This window comes from Mobula birostris, chromosome 21 (assembly GCF_030028105.1).
Source record: "Mobula birostris isolate sMobBir1 chromosome 21, sMobBir1.hap1, whole genome shotgun sequence".
In the NCBI taxonomy this organism is placed as follows: Eukaryota; Metazoa; Chordata; class Chondrichthyes; order Myliobatiformes; family Myliobatidae; genus Mobula; species Mobula birostris.
The window spans coordinates 23,279,531-23,294,205 of NC_092390.1; the positions used below are offsets into that span (position 1 = coordinate 23,279,531).

General features: G+C 43.9%; 1 protein-coding gene across 3 annotated transcripts in view; it reads left to right on the forward strand.

Moving 5' to 3' along the window:
* LOC140185675 (catenin alpha-3-like) overlaps positions 1-14,675 on the forward strand; it is a 1,719,142-nt gene that overhangs the window by 807,525 nt on the left and 896,942 nt on the right. For 2 of the 3 annotated variants that reach the window (XM_072239175.1, XM_072239176.1), the window contains exon 8: positions 8,440-8,496. The exons of the other annotated variant lie outside the window; for it this stretch is intronic. In XM_072239175.1, the coding sequence (XP_072095276.1) occupies positions 8,440-8,496 (57 nt within the window). The remainder of the gene's footprint in view (positions 1-8,439; positions 8,497-14,675) is intronic. 3 annotated transcript variants of the gene reach the window in all.

Consider the following 14,675-nt stretch of genomic DNA (forward strand, 5'->3'; position numbering starts at 1 on the left):
TCTAAGTGCCATTGAAAATCTACTACGTGTTTGCTTTCACCACCATGCCTGGCAGAGTTCTAGGCACCTGCCATCACGCTTAAAATTTCCCCTCTCTCCATTGAATTATTATTATCACCTATGTATACAGAGATGCAGTGAAAATCTTTGCCTGCATGCTGTTCATACAGATCAAATCATTACACAGCGTATTGAGGTAGAACAAGGTATAACACTAGCAATACAGAATGTTGTGGAACAACTACAGAGGATGTGTAGTGCAGGTAAGCCATAAGTTACAAGATCATAGTGAGGTAGAATGTAAGGTCAAGGGTCCATTGTATCACAGAGGGAACCACTTAATAATCTTATAACAGTGGGTTAGAAGCTATTCTTGTGCCTGGGGGTACATGCATTCGGGTCTTTATATCTTCTTCCTAATGGAAGATGGGGAAGAGAGAATGTCCAGGATAGGAGGGGTCTTCAATTATTTTAGATACTTTACTGAGGCAGTGAGGTTTAGACCGAATCCATGGGGGCAAGGGAAGTAGCTGATTTCTATGATGTATTGAACCATGCTCACAGCTCTCTGCAATTTGTTATCATCACATGAAGAGTACTTGCCATAACAAACTGTGAAGCATCCAGATAGGATGCTTTATATGGTGCATTGAGAAAAATTGGCAACATGCCAGATTTCTTTAACCTCCTGAGGAAGTGCAAGTGTTGGTGAGTTTTCTTATTCGTGATGTCTATGTGGCTGGACGAGGACAGATTATCAGTGATGCTTCCTCCTAGGAGCTTGAAGCTTTCAACCCTCTTAACCTCAACGTGTAGACAGGAGTGTGTGCACCGCCCTCCTTCCTGAAGTCAATGGCCAGCTCTTTTGTTTTGATAGCATTGAGGGAAAGGTTGTGGTCATGACACCACGTTAATATGCTCTCTATCTCCTTCCTGTACTCTGACTCATCCCTATTTGGGAAGCGACCCTCTACTGTGGTATCACCAGCAAACATTTAGATGGAGTTCGAGCAGATTATGGCCACACAGTCAAGATTGTACAGGGAGTAGAGAAGAGGGCTGAACATGCAACCTTGAGGAGCACCAGTGTTAGAATAGTTGTGAGAGATGCTGCTGTCTATCCTTACTAGATGCTGTCTGTTGGTCAGGAAGTCTAGTTGCAGAGGAAATCCTTGACTCCCGGGATCTGGAGTTTGATAATGAGTTTGCTTGGAATTATAGTATTGAAGACGGAGACATAGCCAATAAGCAATCATCCAATATGAGTGACGTTATTGTTTAGATGCTAAAGAGATGAGTATAGGGCCAGGGAGATGATGTCCCTGTTGTGGTGATAGAGTAACTGTACTTAGTCACGGTTGGCTGGAAGGCTGGAGTTAACAATTAACATGACCAGACTATCGAAGAACTTCACGATTATAGATGTCTGAACCAATCGGTAGTTGTCGTTAAGGGGTCATTATCTTGTTTTTCTCAGGTACGGAATAATTGTCATCTTTTTAAAGCACATGGGAACCACAGTATGAAGCAGAAAGGTTAATAACATCCACAACTACCTACAACAGCTGATCTGCACAGGATCTAAAGACATAGTCAGAGACAACATCTGGGCCTGCTGACGTTCATGTGTTCACTCTTTGGAAGACTGAGCGTATGCCTACATTGGTGACCTGCTTTTGAGATAGAGACTGTATTATCTACCTACCTATACCTTTCTACAAGCATTGGTCTTCCTCAACTTCTGGTTCTTCGAGAAAAAGAATCCAAGACTCTTCAACCTCTCCAATATATCTAATATTATCTAAATCAGGAGGAAGCTCCCCTGCACCCTCTCCAAAGTCTCAAACATACTTTTTGCAATGGGATGACAGGAATTGAGCACAATACTCTTTAAAATACAAAGATGCAGACAAACCAAAGACAGTTTACCAATCCAACTGCTGTTGTAAAAGACATTCCACCATCTGTTGCAAGCCTTGATGTGCCTTCCTTTTAAAGGATGCAGCCTGGCTCTCGGTAATGAATTACCTCTGAGTAAATTTCAAATGACTCAGATTATTACCAGCTAAGGAAAACATGTTTTGCAGCACATGTAGAGCATAAAAAAAAAACTTTACTCCTTTATGACATTTCCTGCAAGATTAAGGATTCCATGTTGGCAATTCCTCATCTTTTCATTTAAGAAAATGCAAATTATTTTCCTACTTGATTTAATGTTGTATTTATATTTTTTTTCTTTTTAAATTGTTCATTTCTTTACTTTGACAGTTTGGGACTTTCAGCTCCTGAGACAGATACAAAGCTGCTGAAGATCGTAGAATTTTCAGCCATAATTTTCCTCTAAATGCATTGTCTCATGGTAATTTCCTTGTTCTTTGAATGAAGAATTCCACTTTGTTTCATATTTACTTATGAGAGGAAAGGAAGCCATTCAGTCCATCAAGTCAATATCAGCTTTCAAAGCAATCCCAAAATCACTCTTAATTTGCCTATAACCTATTCTCTCTCACATGTCCATCAACTCCCCACCAGTAATTTACAAGCAACAGTAACCTACCAATTAGCCCACCTTTGGGTTATGGGAAAAAAATTGAGTACTCAAAGGGCAGTACTGTGGTGAAGCTTGTAGAGCTATTGTCTTGCAGTTCCAGGGTCCCGAGATTAATTCTGATTTCCAGTGCGATCTACGTTGAGTTTGCATGGTCCCCTGTGACTGGGTGGGTTTCCCGCAGTTGCAGCAGTTTCCTTTGGCATTCCAAAAGTAGGGAGAGTGGTAAATTAATTCACCACTAATATGTTGGTGAGTGTTAATCTGAGGAAAGTGGGAAGGATAAAATGAGACTAGTGTAGGGTTACTGTAATTCATGTTTAAAAGCAGCACCAATGTAGTTGGCCGAAAAGCCTGTTTCCATACTACATGGAACTATGAAACCTGGGGTCAACTGGTGTGGTCGCAGGTTGGTTGGTTGGCATCCATCTGTCTCAAAGGTCAATGGGTGCTGATCATCATCATCACAAGCCTAGTCTGAAGGTATGCAGACCCTGAGGTGCCCAGCCGTCACGATCCCCCTCTTTGCCTCACCAGTATAGTCCAAAGGAAAGCTTGTGAAGCCATACGTTTGGCACCAGCTTGGCTGCAGGAGCTGCCGGAAGGATGTTCAATGGCGTCCATCTGCCTTAGGGGCTCCACTCCGGATCTGCTCTCGGGTTTACTTCCGTAACCTTCGTCTCTCCCGAGGCTGCCCACAAGGCAGAGGGGTTATTTACCCACAGCCGGGGATCTGGTTCATGAGCACCAGGGTGTGTCCACTCACTGGTGGGCCTGTGTGCTATGTGTGCAGGGGCCAGACCTCCTCCACGTCCTCTGTAGTTCAGCCCGAGTCTGAAAGGTGTTCAGTTTCTGAGTGTCACCAGTGCGGAGGCACTACATGACACTTGCTGTTGGAGTGGCTATGTACTGGCACGGAGAGACTTACACTTTCAGGTGTCCTCTTCACAAGACTACGAGCCAGTGGTGGAAGCTGAAAGTGGGAGCGCAAGCACTACCCGCTACACTACCACGCTAGCCTCATTACAACAGCCATTTTGACACCAGGTATAGCATGCAAACTCCACACAAACGGTGCCGAAGGTGAGGATTTAATTGGGGTCTATGAAGCTGAGAGGCAACAGCGCTACATGGTGCCAGTGGTGTTTCCCACTTGAACTAATGTAACACCTTGCTTTCTGTAACAATGTGCTCTGGAAATTCATTCCCATTGAACAGTAGCATCATCAGTATTATACTCTGCCTCTCAGATTCATTCCACTGAAAATTATAGAATGAATTTCAGCAACCAAGTGTATTTTGCCATAACTTTAAGGTGATGGGAAGAAAGTAGAGGGAGATATCAGATACTGCGTAGCATTTTTGCACAGAGTGGTAGGTGTGTGGAATGTTCTGTCAGGGTTGGTAGTAGAGACAAATACATTAGGGATATTTAAGAAGCTCATAAAACTCATACATGGGCACATGGATGATAGAAAACTGAAGGGCTAGGAGGGAGAGAAGGTTTAGATTGATCCTAGAGTAGGTTATATGGATGGCACAACATCATGGGCTGAAGGGCTTGTACTACGCTGTAGTGTTCTGTGTTCTACATTGTTCTGATATTATAGTATAATACATTTAATGCTACTGACAGAAGCTAACTTTTTAGGAGTTAACTTCTTCATTGTTCTACTCAGTTTGACACTGCAAACACAAACCAAGCATTGGGTTATGTTGATTTTTAGTTGGCTGATTTTTTGAGGTATAGGTATTAAACATAGGGACCCATTGTGTTCTTTTGGTTGTTACTTGGGTTGTAGATATTAAATGGGGGGAGGGCAGATAGGGGGAGGGTCATTGTGTTGTGTTGGTTGTTTCTTGAGCTGTAGCTATTAAACATCGGGAGCTGGTTGGTTACTTCTTGAGCTGTTTCACGGTCACAAAGGAAGGAAGGTATGGTTTCAGCTGTGTTGCTCGTTTCCATTGGAAATGTCATAATGTCATTTTGGTAAAGCCATTGGCTCACGCTAGAACAAGGATAAACCGCGACATTGGTAATCAAAGCAAACATGAAGTGCACAAGGATTATTTGGTGGATTATATCTTTTCACTCCTGATCCAACTGTGGCCATATTGAGTGTTTTCCTATGTCACTGAGTTTTCAACAATTAAAAGCCAATGCACAAACGTTGCTTTAGCAAAGCAATTGGCAAAGTTCAACAGGGCAGATTGATCAAGAAAAATACTCCTTTGAGATCATGGGAAAGTGGCACACGGAGGAGGAAAGAATTGAGTCGGAGGTAAGAAAAGAACCGTTGAGTGAAGACACAACTCCTATCAACTCCTCCACTGCTGCTACTGCACTGCGAATAGCTTATGAGGCATGCCAGCTCTGCCTCTGCAGCGTCTCACTCCAAAACACTAACCATCCCTTCGTCTCCACTGACCCACTGAGTTCCAATAGCAGTTTGCTTTTAGTCATAGTCATAGTCATACTTTATTGATCCCGGGGGAAATTGGTTTTTGTTACAGTTGCACCATAAATAATTAAATAGTAATAAAACCATAAATAGTTAAATAATAATATGTAAATTATGCCAGGAAATAAGTCCAGGTCCAGCCTATGGGCTCAGGGTGTCTGACCCTCCAAAGGAGGAGTTGTAAAGTTTGATGGCCACAGGCAGGAATGACTTCCTATGACGCTCTGTGTTGCATCTCGGTGGAATGAGTCTCTGACTGAATGTACTCCTGTGCCCAACCAGTACATTATGTAGTGGATGGGAGACATTGTCCAAGATGGCATGCAGCTTGGACAGTATCCTCTTTTCAGACACCACTGTCAGAGAGTCCAGTTCCATCCCCACAACATCACTGGCCTTACGAATGAGTTTGTTGATTCTGTTGGTGTCTGCTACCCTCAACCTGCTGCCCCAGCACACAACAGCAAACATGATAGCACTAGCCACCACAGACTCATAGAACATCCTCAGCATCGTCTGGCAGATGTTAAAGGACCTCAGTCTCCTCAGGAAATAGAGACAACTCTGATCCTTCATGTAGACAGCCTCAGTGTCCTTTGACCAGTCCAGTTTATTGTCAATTTGTATCCCCAGGTATTTGTAATCCTCCACCATGTCCACACTGACCCCCTGGATGGAAACAGGGGTCACCGGTACCTTAGCTCTCCTCAGGTCTACCACCAGCTCCTTAGTCTTTTTCACATTAAGCTGCAGATAATTCTGCTCACACCATGTGACAAAGTTTCCTACCGTAGCCCTGTACTCAACCTCATCTCCCTTGCTGATGCATCCAACTATGGCAGAGTCATCCGAAAACTTCTGAAGATGACACGACTCTGTGCAGTAGTTGAAGTCCGAAGGGTAAATGGTGAAGAGAAAGGGAGACAAGACAGTTCCCTGTGGAGCCCCAGTGCTGCAGATCACTCTGTCGGACACACAGTGTTGCAAGCACACGTACTGTAGTCTGCCAGTCAGGTAATCAAGAATCCATGACACCAGGAAAGCATCCACCTGCATCGCTGTCAGCTTCTCCCCCAGCAGAGCAGGGCGGATGATGTTGAACGCACTGCAAAAGTCAAAAAACATGACCCTCATAGTGCTCGCTGGTTTGTCCAGGTGGGCGTAGACACGGTTCAGCAGGTAGACGATGGCATCCTCAACTCCTAGTGGGGGCTGGTAGGTGAACTGGAGGGGATCTAAGTGTGGCCTGACCATAGGCTGGAGCAGCTCCAGAACAAGTCTCTCCAGGGTCTTCATGATGTGGGAGTTCAATGCCACCGGTCTGTAGTCATTGAGGCTGCTGGGGCGCGGCGTCTTTGGCACAGGGACGAGGCAGGACGTCTTCCACAGCACAGGAACCCTCCGGAGCCTCAGGCTCAGGTTGAGTACATGGTGAAGTACTCCACATAGCTGAGGGGCACAGGCTTTGAGCACCCTGGTACTGACACCATCCGGTCCTGCAGCCTTACTTGGGTTGAGATGTTTCAGCTGTCTTCTCACCTGTAGAGCTGTGAAGCCCACCGTGGTGGTTTCGTGTGGGGAAGGGGTATAGTCATGACAGCAGGGTGGGGGGCTGTGAGGAGGGGTAGGAGGGGAGAGTGGAATATGTGTTGGTTGGGGACCAACAACAGATGACTCATGTGGGGGATGGGCAGGGGCCACAATGTCAAATCTGTTAAAGAACAGGTTAAGTTCATTGGCCCTGTCCACACTGCCTTCAGCTCCTCTGTTGCTAGTTTGCCAGAACTCAGTGATGGTCCTCATCCCACTCCAGACCTCTCTCATGTTGTTCTGCTGGAGTTTCCACTCAAGCTTCCTCCTATACCTGTCTTTAGCCTCCCTGAACCTGGTTTTCAGGTCCCTCTGTATTGCCCTCAGCTCCTCCCTATTTCCATCTCTAAATGCCCTCTTTTTAGCGTTCAGGATGTCCTTAATGTCCTTTGTTACCCATGGCGACTGTTGATGGGGATTTTATTATCCTGTCGACTGCATGCAGTGCAGTTCCTCAGGACTCAGACCTAACATAATTTGTCATGTTGTATGCCCTTCCTAAAAGTATAACCTCACACCTCTTTGGATTGAATTCTACTTGCCTCATAGTGCACACCTAACTTGACCACTGATATCTTTTATATCCTGGAACTTCCTTCCTATCATCTAAGGCTGCGGCGTATTGTAGCGATGAACATAATACCATTATGGCGTAAATCAGGGTTCAATTCCTACCACCACAGTGTTCAAGGCGTTTGTACTTTCTCCCCATGACCATGTGCTCCAGTTTCTTTCCACATTCCAGGGACATGCATTTAGGGTTAGTGAGTTGTGGGCATGCTGTGTTGATGCCAGAAACATTAGCCACATTTGCAGGATGCCCAGCCCAATCCAGTTGATTTGATTTGACGTAAACGACGCATTTCACTGGATGTTTCAATGTACATGCGACAAATAAAGATTATCTTTAAAAAGACTCACAGGCCCAACTTCGGTACCATCAGCAAATTTCTTGATTGTGGCTGTTACGTGTATGTGTGAATTATTTACATTTAGCACGAAAAACAAGCAGATTTTAAAAAAAGGCTATTATACACACTGTGTGAAGTAGCAGATCTGTGAGATGCAGAGTGACAATAATGCACGAATTACAAAGTATGCGGGTGGAGCAAGTAATTAGGAAAGCTAACAGAATGTTTGCAATTTTGTTTGGGGGAGATGAATATAAAAGGAGGAAGATTTTGCTTCATATATATTGCTGAGACCATGTCTGGAGTATGTATAATGTACTTGTTGGGTTCCTAACTGAAGGAAGGTTGGTAATATAATGGAAGGATTTCAGAGAAGGATTATTAGACCAGTACCTGAAATGGGCAAATCACCTGTGGAGGAAAGTTTGGACAATCTTGGTTTATATTCCCTGGAGTTTAGAAGAATGAAACATGGAAAGTGTGTTTCCTCTTGTGAGAGAATCTGGAACTAGAGGTCACTGCATAACAAAAAAGTTAGGAATCACCCATTAAGATGAAAGCAGCATGAATTTTCCACTCAGACTTTGGAACTCTCTTCCTTAAAAAACAGTGAAAGCTGTGCCTTTGAAAAATTTGAAGGAAGAACCATCGGTAAACTGGAATGCAGAGCTGAAGTTACAGTGAGATCAGCCACGATCATGTTAATTGGAAGAGTAAGCTGCAGGTTCCATGTGATTTACTCTCACGTCTAATTTGTATGTGCTTATGAAGCCCCAAAGAACTGATAGATAGGGTGATTAAGGCAGGAAACTGGATATTTGCATATATTGACTGATGTACAGAATACTGAAGCAAGGAGCTCACGTGAGAACTGCTTAAAACGCTAGTTAACTACAGCCGGTATATGTGCACTTTCTTGTCTTCACAGAAAGAAAAGACCCTGGAGGGGTTGAAACCGAGGATACTGAGAGGTGACTTAATTGAGGTGTGTAAAATTATGCAACCCTGAGACAGATTGAAGAGTAAGGACCCAGTTTCCCCCAGAGAGAGGACTACAGCAAGGCAGCATAGATTTAAGTTAATTGGTGAAAGGATTCGTTGTAAGTTAAGGAAAAAATTTTCACCCAGCACATTGTGGGTATTTTGGGGCTGGAGACAGGGAATTAGGGATTTTGGGCTTTGGGGTTTCTGGAACCCACTGTCTGAAATGGTGGTGGAGCCAGAATTCACTCAGCAAATTAAAAAAAAAATCTAATGTCCAAAGAGCACTTGGAGCTACAATCTTTCAAGACAATGGATTCTGATAGTGGGATTAACCTGGTCCATTTTATGGCCAACAAGGACATGGTAGGCCAAAGGGCTTCCATTTGTACCATAAACTTCTATTACTCTATGTTTCTATTACTGTTTTGGGTGAGGCTGTCTTTATGTCAGCTAATTGTGCTGGAACAAAAGCTTCCAGAACAAGTGTCTGGTAGATCTTTTCATCTCAATATTGTGTATTTGGGGGATAAGAGGAGAAGCGACTCAGGGAAGGATACTATTTGCTAAAATAATGCAGGGGGGATGGGGCTCTATCCACGAGGCCATGTCAAGCAAAGATATTTAAAGAGCATTAATCTTTATTGAGACTCAGCAAGGAGTCCCTTCACTAGCAGGTTGAACCAGAAATCAGCAGGGGGTGCAGTGTCCACCAACAATGTCAAAGAAGAGGAAGGATGAAGGGTCTTGGTCCAAAACATCAACTGTTTATTCCTGTCCATAGTTGCTGCCTGACCTGTTGAATTCCTCCAGCTTTTTGTGTTTGTTACTCTGGATTTCCTGCTTCTGCAGAATCTCTGGTATTCAGTAGTGCTTGTGGTTCTTGATCTTCCTTTGTCTTGCTTTGTCAAGGCTGCTGCTTCTGGTGTAAGCTAACTTACAGCACGTGTCTGCTGCAGGGATATCATTCTGGCCCTGTACACACAGAAAAACGCTTTCAACATACTCCTTAGAGACGTTAACTGAATATGGTGCAAGGAACAGAGTGATCATGACTAATAGTCAATAAGGATTCACTATTACTGTAATGATAACAATTGCACAAAACAAACATGATCCATTGTGAGATAATTCCCTCACCATGAATTGTCCAAACAACACTGAGCTGTCTCAGAGCAATAGTCTTCTTTCCTAGGAATCTTAGGCTCTTCAAAATGTTAATGTTAGGCAACCATGAAGCATCCATTTTGAAGAGCTGGTGAGAACTACTTGCCTAGTAACCTTCATGCACAAATTTAAACATTCCATTTCAAGGAGTTGGCAAATGCTTCCTGTTAACCTCTGCCTGAATTATCGCTGCCTAGTATGAACCTATCACAAAGGAACAGCCAGCACCTCCTTGAACAGATAACACAGCTGTGACCTTCCTAAAGTTAACCCTTTTGCTTTTAGAGTTGTTCAGTTTCAGCAAATCCTGCTGGAAAATCTGATGGCACCAACTCAATTGATTTAATTGCCTTGTTGTTCTAAAGGTGTTCATACCAGTTCCTTATGTGACGTGGAGTCATGATGCTGGAAAATGAAACTCAGGGTTGTATATGGTGACATATATGTACTTTGATCATAAATTGACTTTGAACTTTGAGTATTTATCAGGGACAAAAGCTATAGTTTTTAGAATGTGACTAAGGCACTGTGTTAAAGAATACAGTGCAATATCCTTCTGGTTTGACTTTATCACTTTATCACTTCTTCTCTGGTTACAAAGCCTTGATGATTAATATTACTGTTCGGAATTCACATTTTCCTCAAACCTTCATACTAATCTATACAGTGCATTGGCCTTCAGTTTAGGAGCCGAGAGGCAATGTTGCATCTATATAGGACCCTGGTCAGACCCCACTTGGAGAACTGTGCTCAGTTCTGGTTGCCGCACAGGATGTGGAAACCATAGAAAGGGTGCAGAAGAGATTTATAAGGATGTTGCCTGGATTGGGGAACATGCCTTATGAGAATAGGTTGAGTGAACTTGGCCTTTTCTCCTTGGAGCAACAGAGGATGAGAGTTGACCTGATAGAGGTGTGTATGATGATGAGAGGCATTGATCGTGTGGATAGTCAGAGGCTTTTTCCCAGGGCTAAAATGGCTACCACGAGAGGGCATAGTTTTAAGGTGCTTGGAAGCAGGTACAGAGGAGATGTCAAGGTTAAGTTATTTACACAGAGAGTGGTGAGTGTGTGGAATAGGCTGCCGACGACGGTGGTGGAGGCGGATATGATAGGGTGTTTTAATAGACTCCTGGATAGGTACATGGAGCTTAGAGAAATAGAGGGCTATGGGTAATCCTAGGTAATTTCGAAGGTAAGGACATGTTCGGCACAGCTTTATGGGCTGAAGGACCTGTATTGTGTTGTAGGTTTTCTATGTTTCAACCAATCAATGACCTAACTTATAACATATTTAGCACAGAGGCTATCGAGTACCTGGAATGAACTGTCAGAGGAAATAGTCAAGGTAAGCCCAATTGCACATACTTAATAGGCACTTGGACAGGTACGTGGAGAGGAGAGACTTGGATGGTAATGGGTCATATGCTGGCAACTGCAACTAGCTTGTGGTTGGGCTTGTCAAAGGGCCTGTTACCATGCCGTATTACCCAATGACTCTGTCCTTTGCCCAGGGCATCCTTGCCAACTGAAGAAGAGTTCTCTGGCCTAATTCCATTTCTCATTTCTTGGTCCATGGCACCTCAAGTATTCTCAAACATAAAAAGAGTTCTTACATCTGGTAGTATTCAGGTGGAAAATTCTAAAGTCCCATGACTTTCCAACCGGAAACATTTCTCCTCAGCCCTGCAATCCTTCTACCAGTCTGTGATTCCAGTTTATATTGAGGTCCTTCCTAGTCCTCTCATATAGCTCAATGAAATTAAAGCTGAACTGACTCCACAGCCTCACTTTCAATGACCCTACAACTTAGGTTCTCTGTATTATTTATTACTGGCATGATTTGTTCTCTTTTGCACATAGGATGTTCATCAGTCTTTGCTATGTGGTTTTTTATAACCTCTATTGCATTTCTTCATTTTCATGTCAATGCCTGCAAGAAAATTAATCTCAAGGTAGTGTATGGTGGCTTGTACTGTATGCACTTTGATGATAAATTCGCTTTGAACTGTGGATTTTTAAATCCTTCCTCGGCTTCTTCTGTTTAAAAGCAAAACACCCTCCACTGATAGTGAAAACTTCCAGTCCCGATGTCATCCTCATAACTCTGCACAGCATGGTGTCTGTTGCCCTGGCTGATAATGAAGTCACACCATGAATCCACAAGTGCATATGGAGCAGGTTTACAGAGAGGGACTTGCCATCTCGTAATACTGTGAAGCACACTGTAGGCATCTGTAAGCAACATTTCTGCTGTCCTTAGCTCTGTGACTCACAGCTGAGCAGCCATCAGGGTTTCTGACTATATATTGCACACTGTATTGCATGGTTGATAGAAGGAACACTAACAACAAAAGCCTGCATTTATATGCTGCTCTTTTTTGGCACTACAGCACAGATATGGGCCCTTCAACCCTTCCCAGGAGCAATGCCAAGGAAATTTGACCCACCTCTACTGTCACCACAAAACCCTGCAGCAAACTCTGTGCCAACTTTGTGGCTTCCAGTACCCTGAGTATTTGGCTGAGCACAGGCCTGACTTAACAAAAGCCTCACCTGGATCTTCTGCAACTGTATCTTAGAAGAAGAGATAGTGCCTTTCTCACCATGGCTCCTGTGTGCTTGTTTCCGTCATCTCATGCTGCACAGATTCCATCCTCTAGCCCATCCTGTTTGGAGCTGGTCTCTGAGCTGCTTGTCCAAAAATCAAGTTAAAATGCATTACACTCTCATCCAGCTCTCTGATCCAATGGGGAGGTCCTGTACCAGAGTTTTCTGAAATGAAAAAGGGTACGCGGAGAGGAGAAAGGGAGAAATGCATCAGCAACAGCTTTTCAGTCAGACTGGGCAGCAGTGTGATGAGAGGGGGATTAGTGACAAAATCCTTCACCTCAACGGTGGCCACAACCTTAGGGATACATCATAGTATTTTGGCTGAGAACATCTCCTCTGCAATGGCTGAAACATGCAGGAATAGCATCACAGACCACTACAGCACAGAAACGGGCCTTTCAACCCAGAGAATCTGTGCTGAACTGTTATTCTGTCTAGTCCATTGACCTGCACCCCGGTCATACCTCTCCATTCCCCTTCCCTCCATATACTTAACCAAACTTCTCTTAAATGTTTCAGTCAAACTCACATTCACCTTCTGCCAGCTCACTCTACTCCCACACCACCCTCAGAGTGAAGAAATTCCCCCTCAGGTTCCTCTTAACTATTTCTTCTTTCGCTCTTAGCCTGTGACCTCCAGTTATAGTCGCACCCGACCTCAGTGGAAAAAGCCTGCACGCATTTATCCTATTTGTACCCCTCATAATTTTGTTTACCACTGCCAAATCTCTATTCCCCTATGCCTCAGAAAAAATAAGGTCCAAAACCAGTCTTGTTATTTCCACCTGCCTGACAACCGTCACCCTCTGCCGCAAAATGTCAGGGCATTTTCTGCAAAGTGTTTTGGTAATGTAGCTGTCTCAGTTGAACAGCTGTCAATATGTGAAAGCGGTGAGATCTGGGCCTGTAAGCATGTGAGAACATAGCAGAGCATTTTGAAATGTGACTAATATTGCTCATGGGCTAGTTTTGGGGTGGGGGGGGTTTGAATGAATTAACTGAGGAACTGTTAGAGCAGTTCATAGGATTGGTCACTTCATATTGACAACTTGAGTTTGCTCATTAAACATTCTCCCTGCACTGCTGCATCCTTGTTCTTAGAGAAGCACTCTGTGAATTAGCTTCTTCCACCCACACTCCCACTGCCTCTTGCCAAAATTCATTCTCCCTACTCTGTCAAGGCCTCGTCAATAGGTTCTTCTTTTGTTGTGTGTTCAGCCATAGTTCAAAGCAGCCAATATTGCCTCACTGAAGAAACATTACTTAAGCCCTTGTTGCATCACTATTTAAGAAGAGGAGTACTGCAATGCTTAACTCAGTGCCAATGTGTGCAGTCATTGACTACTCTAGTACTGATGGCTGCACGTTGACATCATGTGAACACACCAATTTTATATGCTGCAGGTAACACCGAACAGGTAAGGGGTTAATCTCACAGAATGATTCCTAAACCCATACTCAGGGGTTAGCTACTTTACCCCTACAAAACGTTTATCAGTAGTGAAAATACGATGAGTGACTTAATTTAACAAATAAAAGCAGTATTGCTTTATATATTTGAGAATATTGTTCTACGTACATCATAACCCTAGAGATAAATCAATGATATATGATACGATTACGATTATGAGGACACACAGTCCCCTTTTGTTGTCATTTAGTAATGCATGCATTAAGAATTGATAGAAATGTTTTTCCAGAATGATATCACGAAAACACATGACAAACCGACTTAAAAACTAACAAAAACCACATAATTATAACATATAGTTACAACAGTGCAAAGCAATACCGTAATTTGATAAGAACAGACCATGGTACAGTAAAAGTCTCAGAGTCTCTCGGAACTCACACCATCTCACGCAGACGGTAAACCCCCAGCGCCGCCAACTTGCCAATGCAGCATCCCAGAAGCATCCGACCACAGTCCGACTCCGAGTCCGTCCAAAAAGCTCCGAGCCTCGGACCGCTTCCCGACACCGATGCACCAAGCCTCATCTCCGCTGAGCATTTCGACCCCGGCCCCGGCAACAGGCGATACGCAAAGCCGAGGATTTGGGGCCTACATCTCCGGAGATTCTCGATCGCACCGTAGCAGTGGCAGCGAAGCAGGCATTTCAGAAGTTACTCCAGACGTTCCTCTGCGCTTCTCATGGCTGTCTCCATCAAATCCGGATTGTGCACGGCCCCTAGTTACACATATCGATATTCATTCGGAACGGCCGCGCACGCTGCATCGTGCCACCATCTCCTCCTCCCTCCGATCATATATTGTACATTACCAAAAATTGAACAAGGTTTTATTCCCCCAGCCCAGCAGCCAAACTCTGTCATTTAGCTCTAGAGCAGGGCTGTAGGATTTGCCATCCCACTGACTGCCAATGACTTTGGAAATCCATGGCAT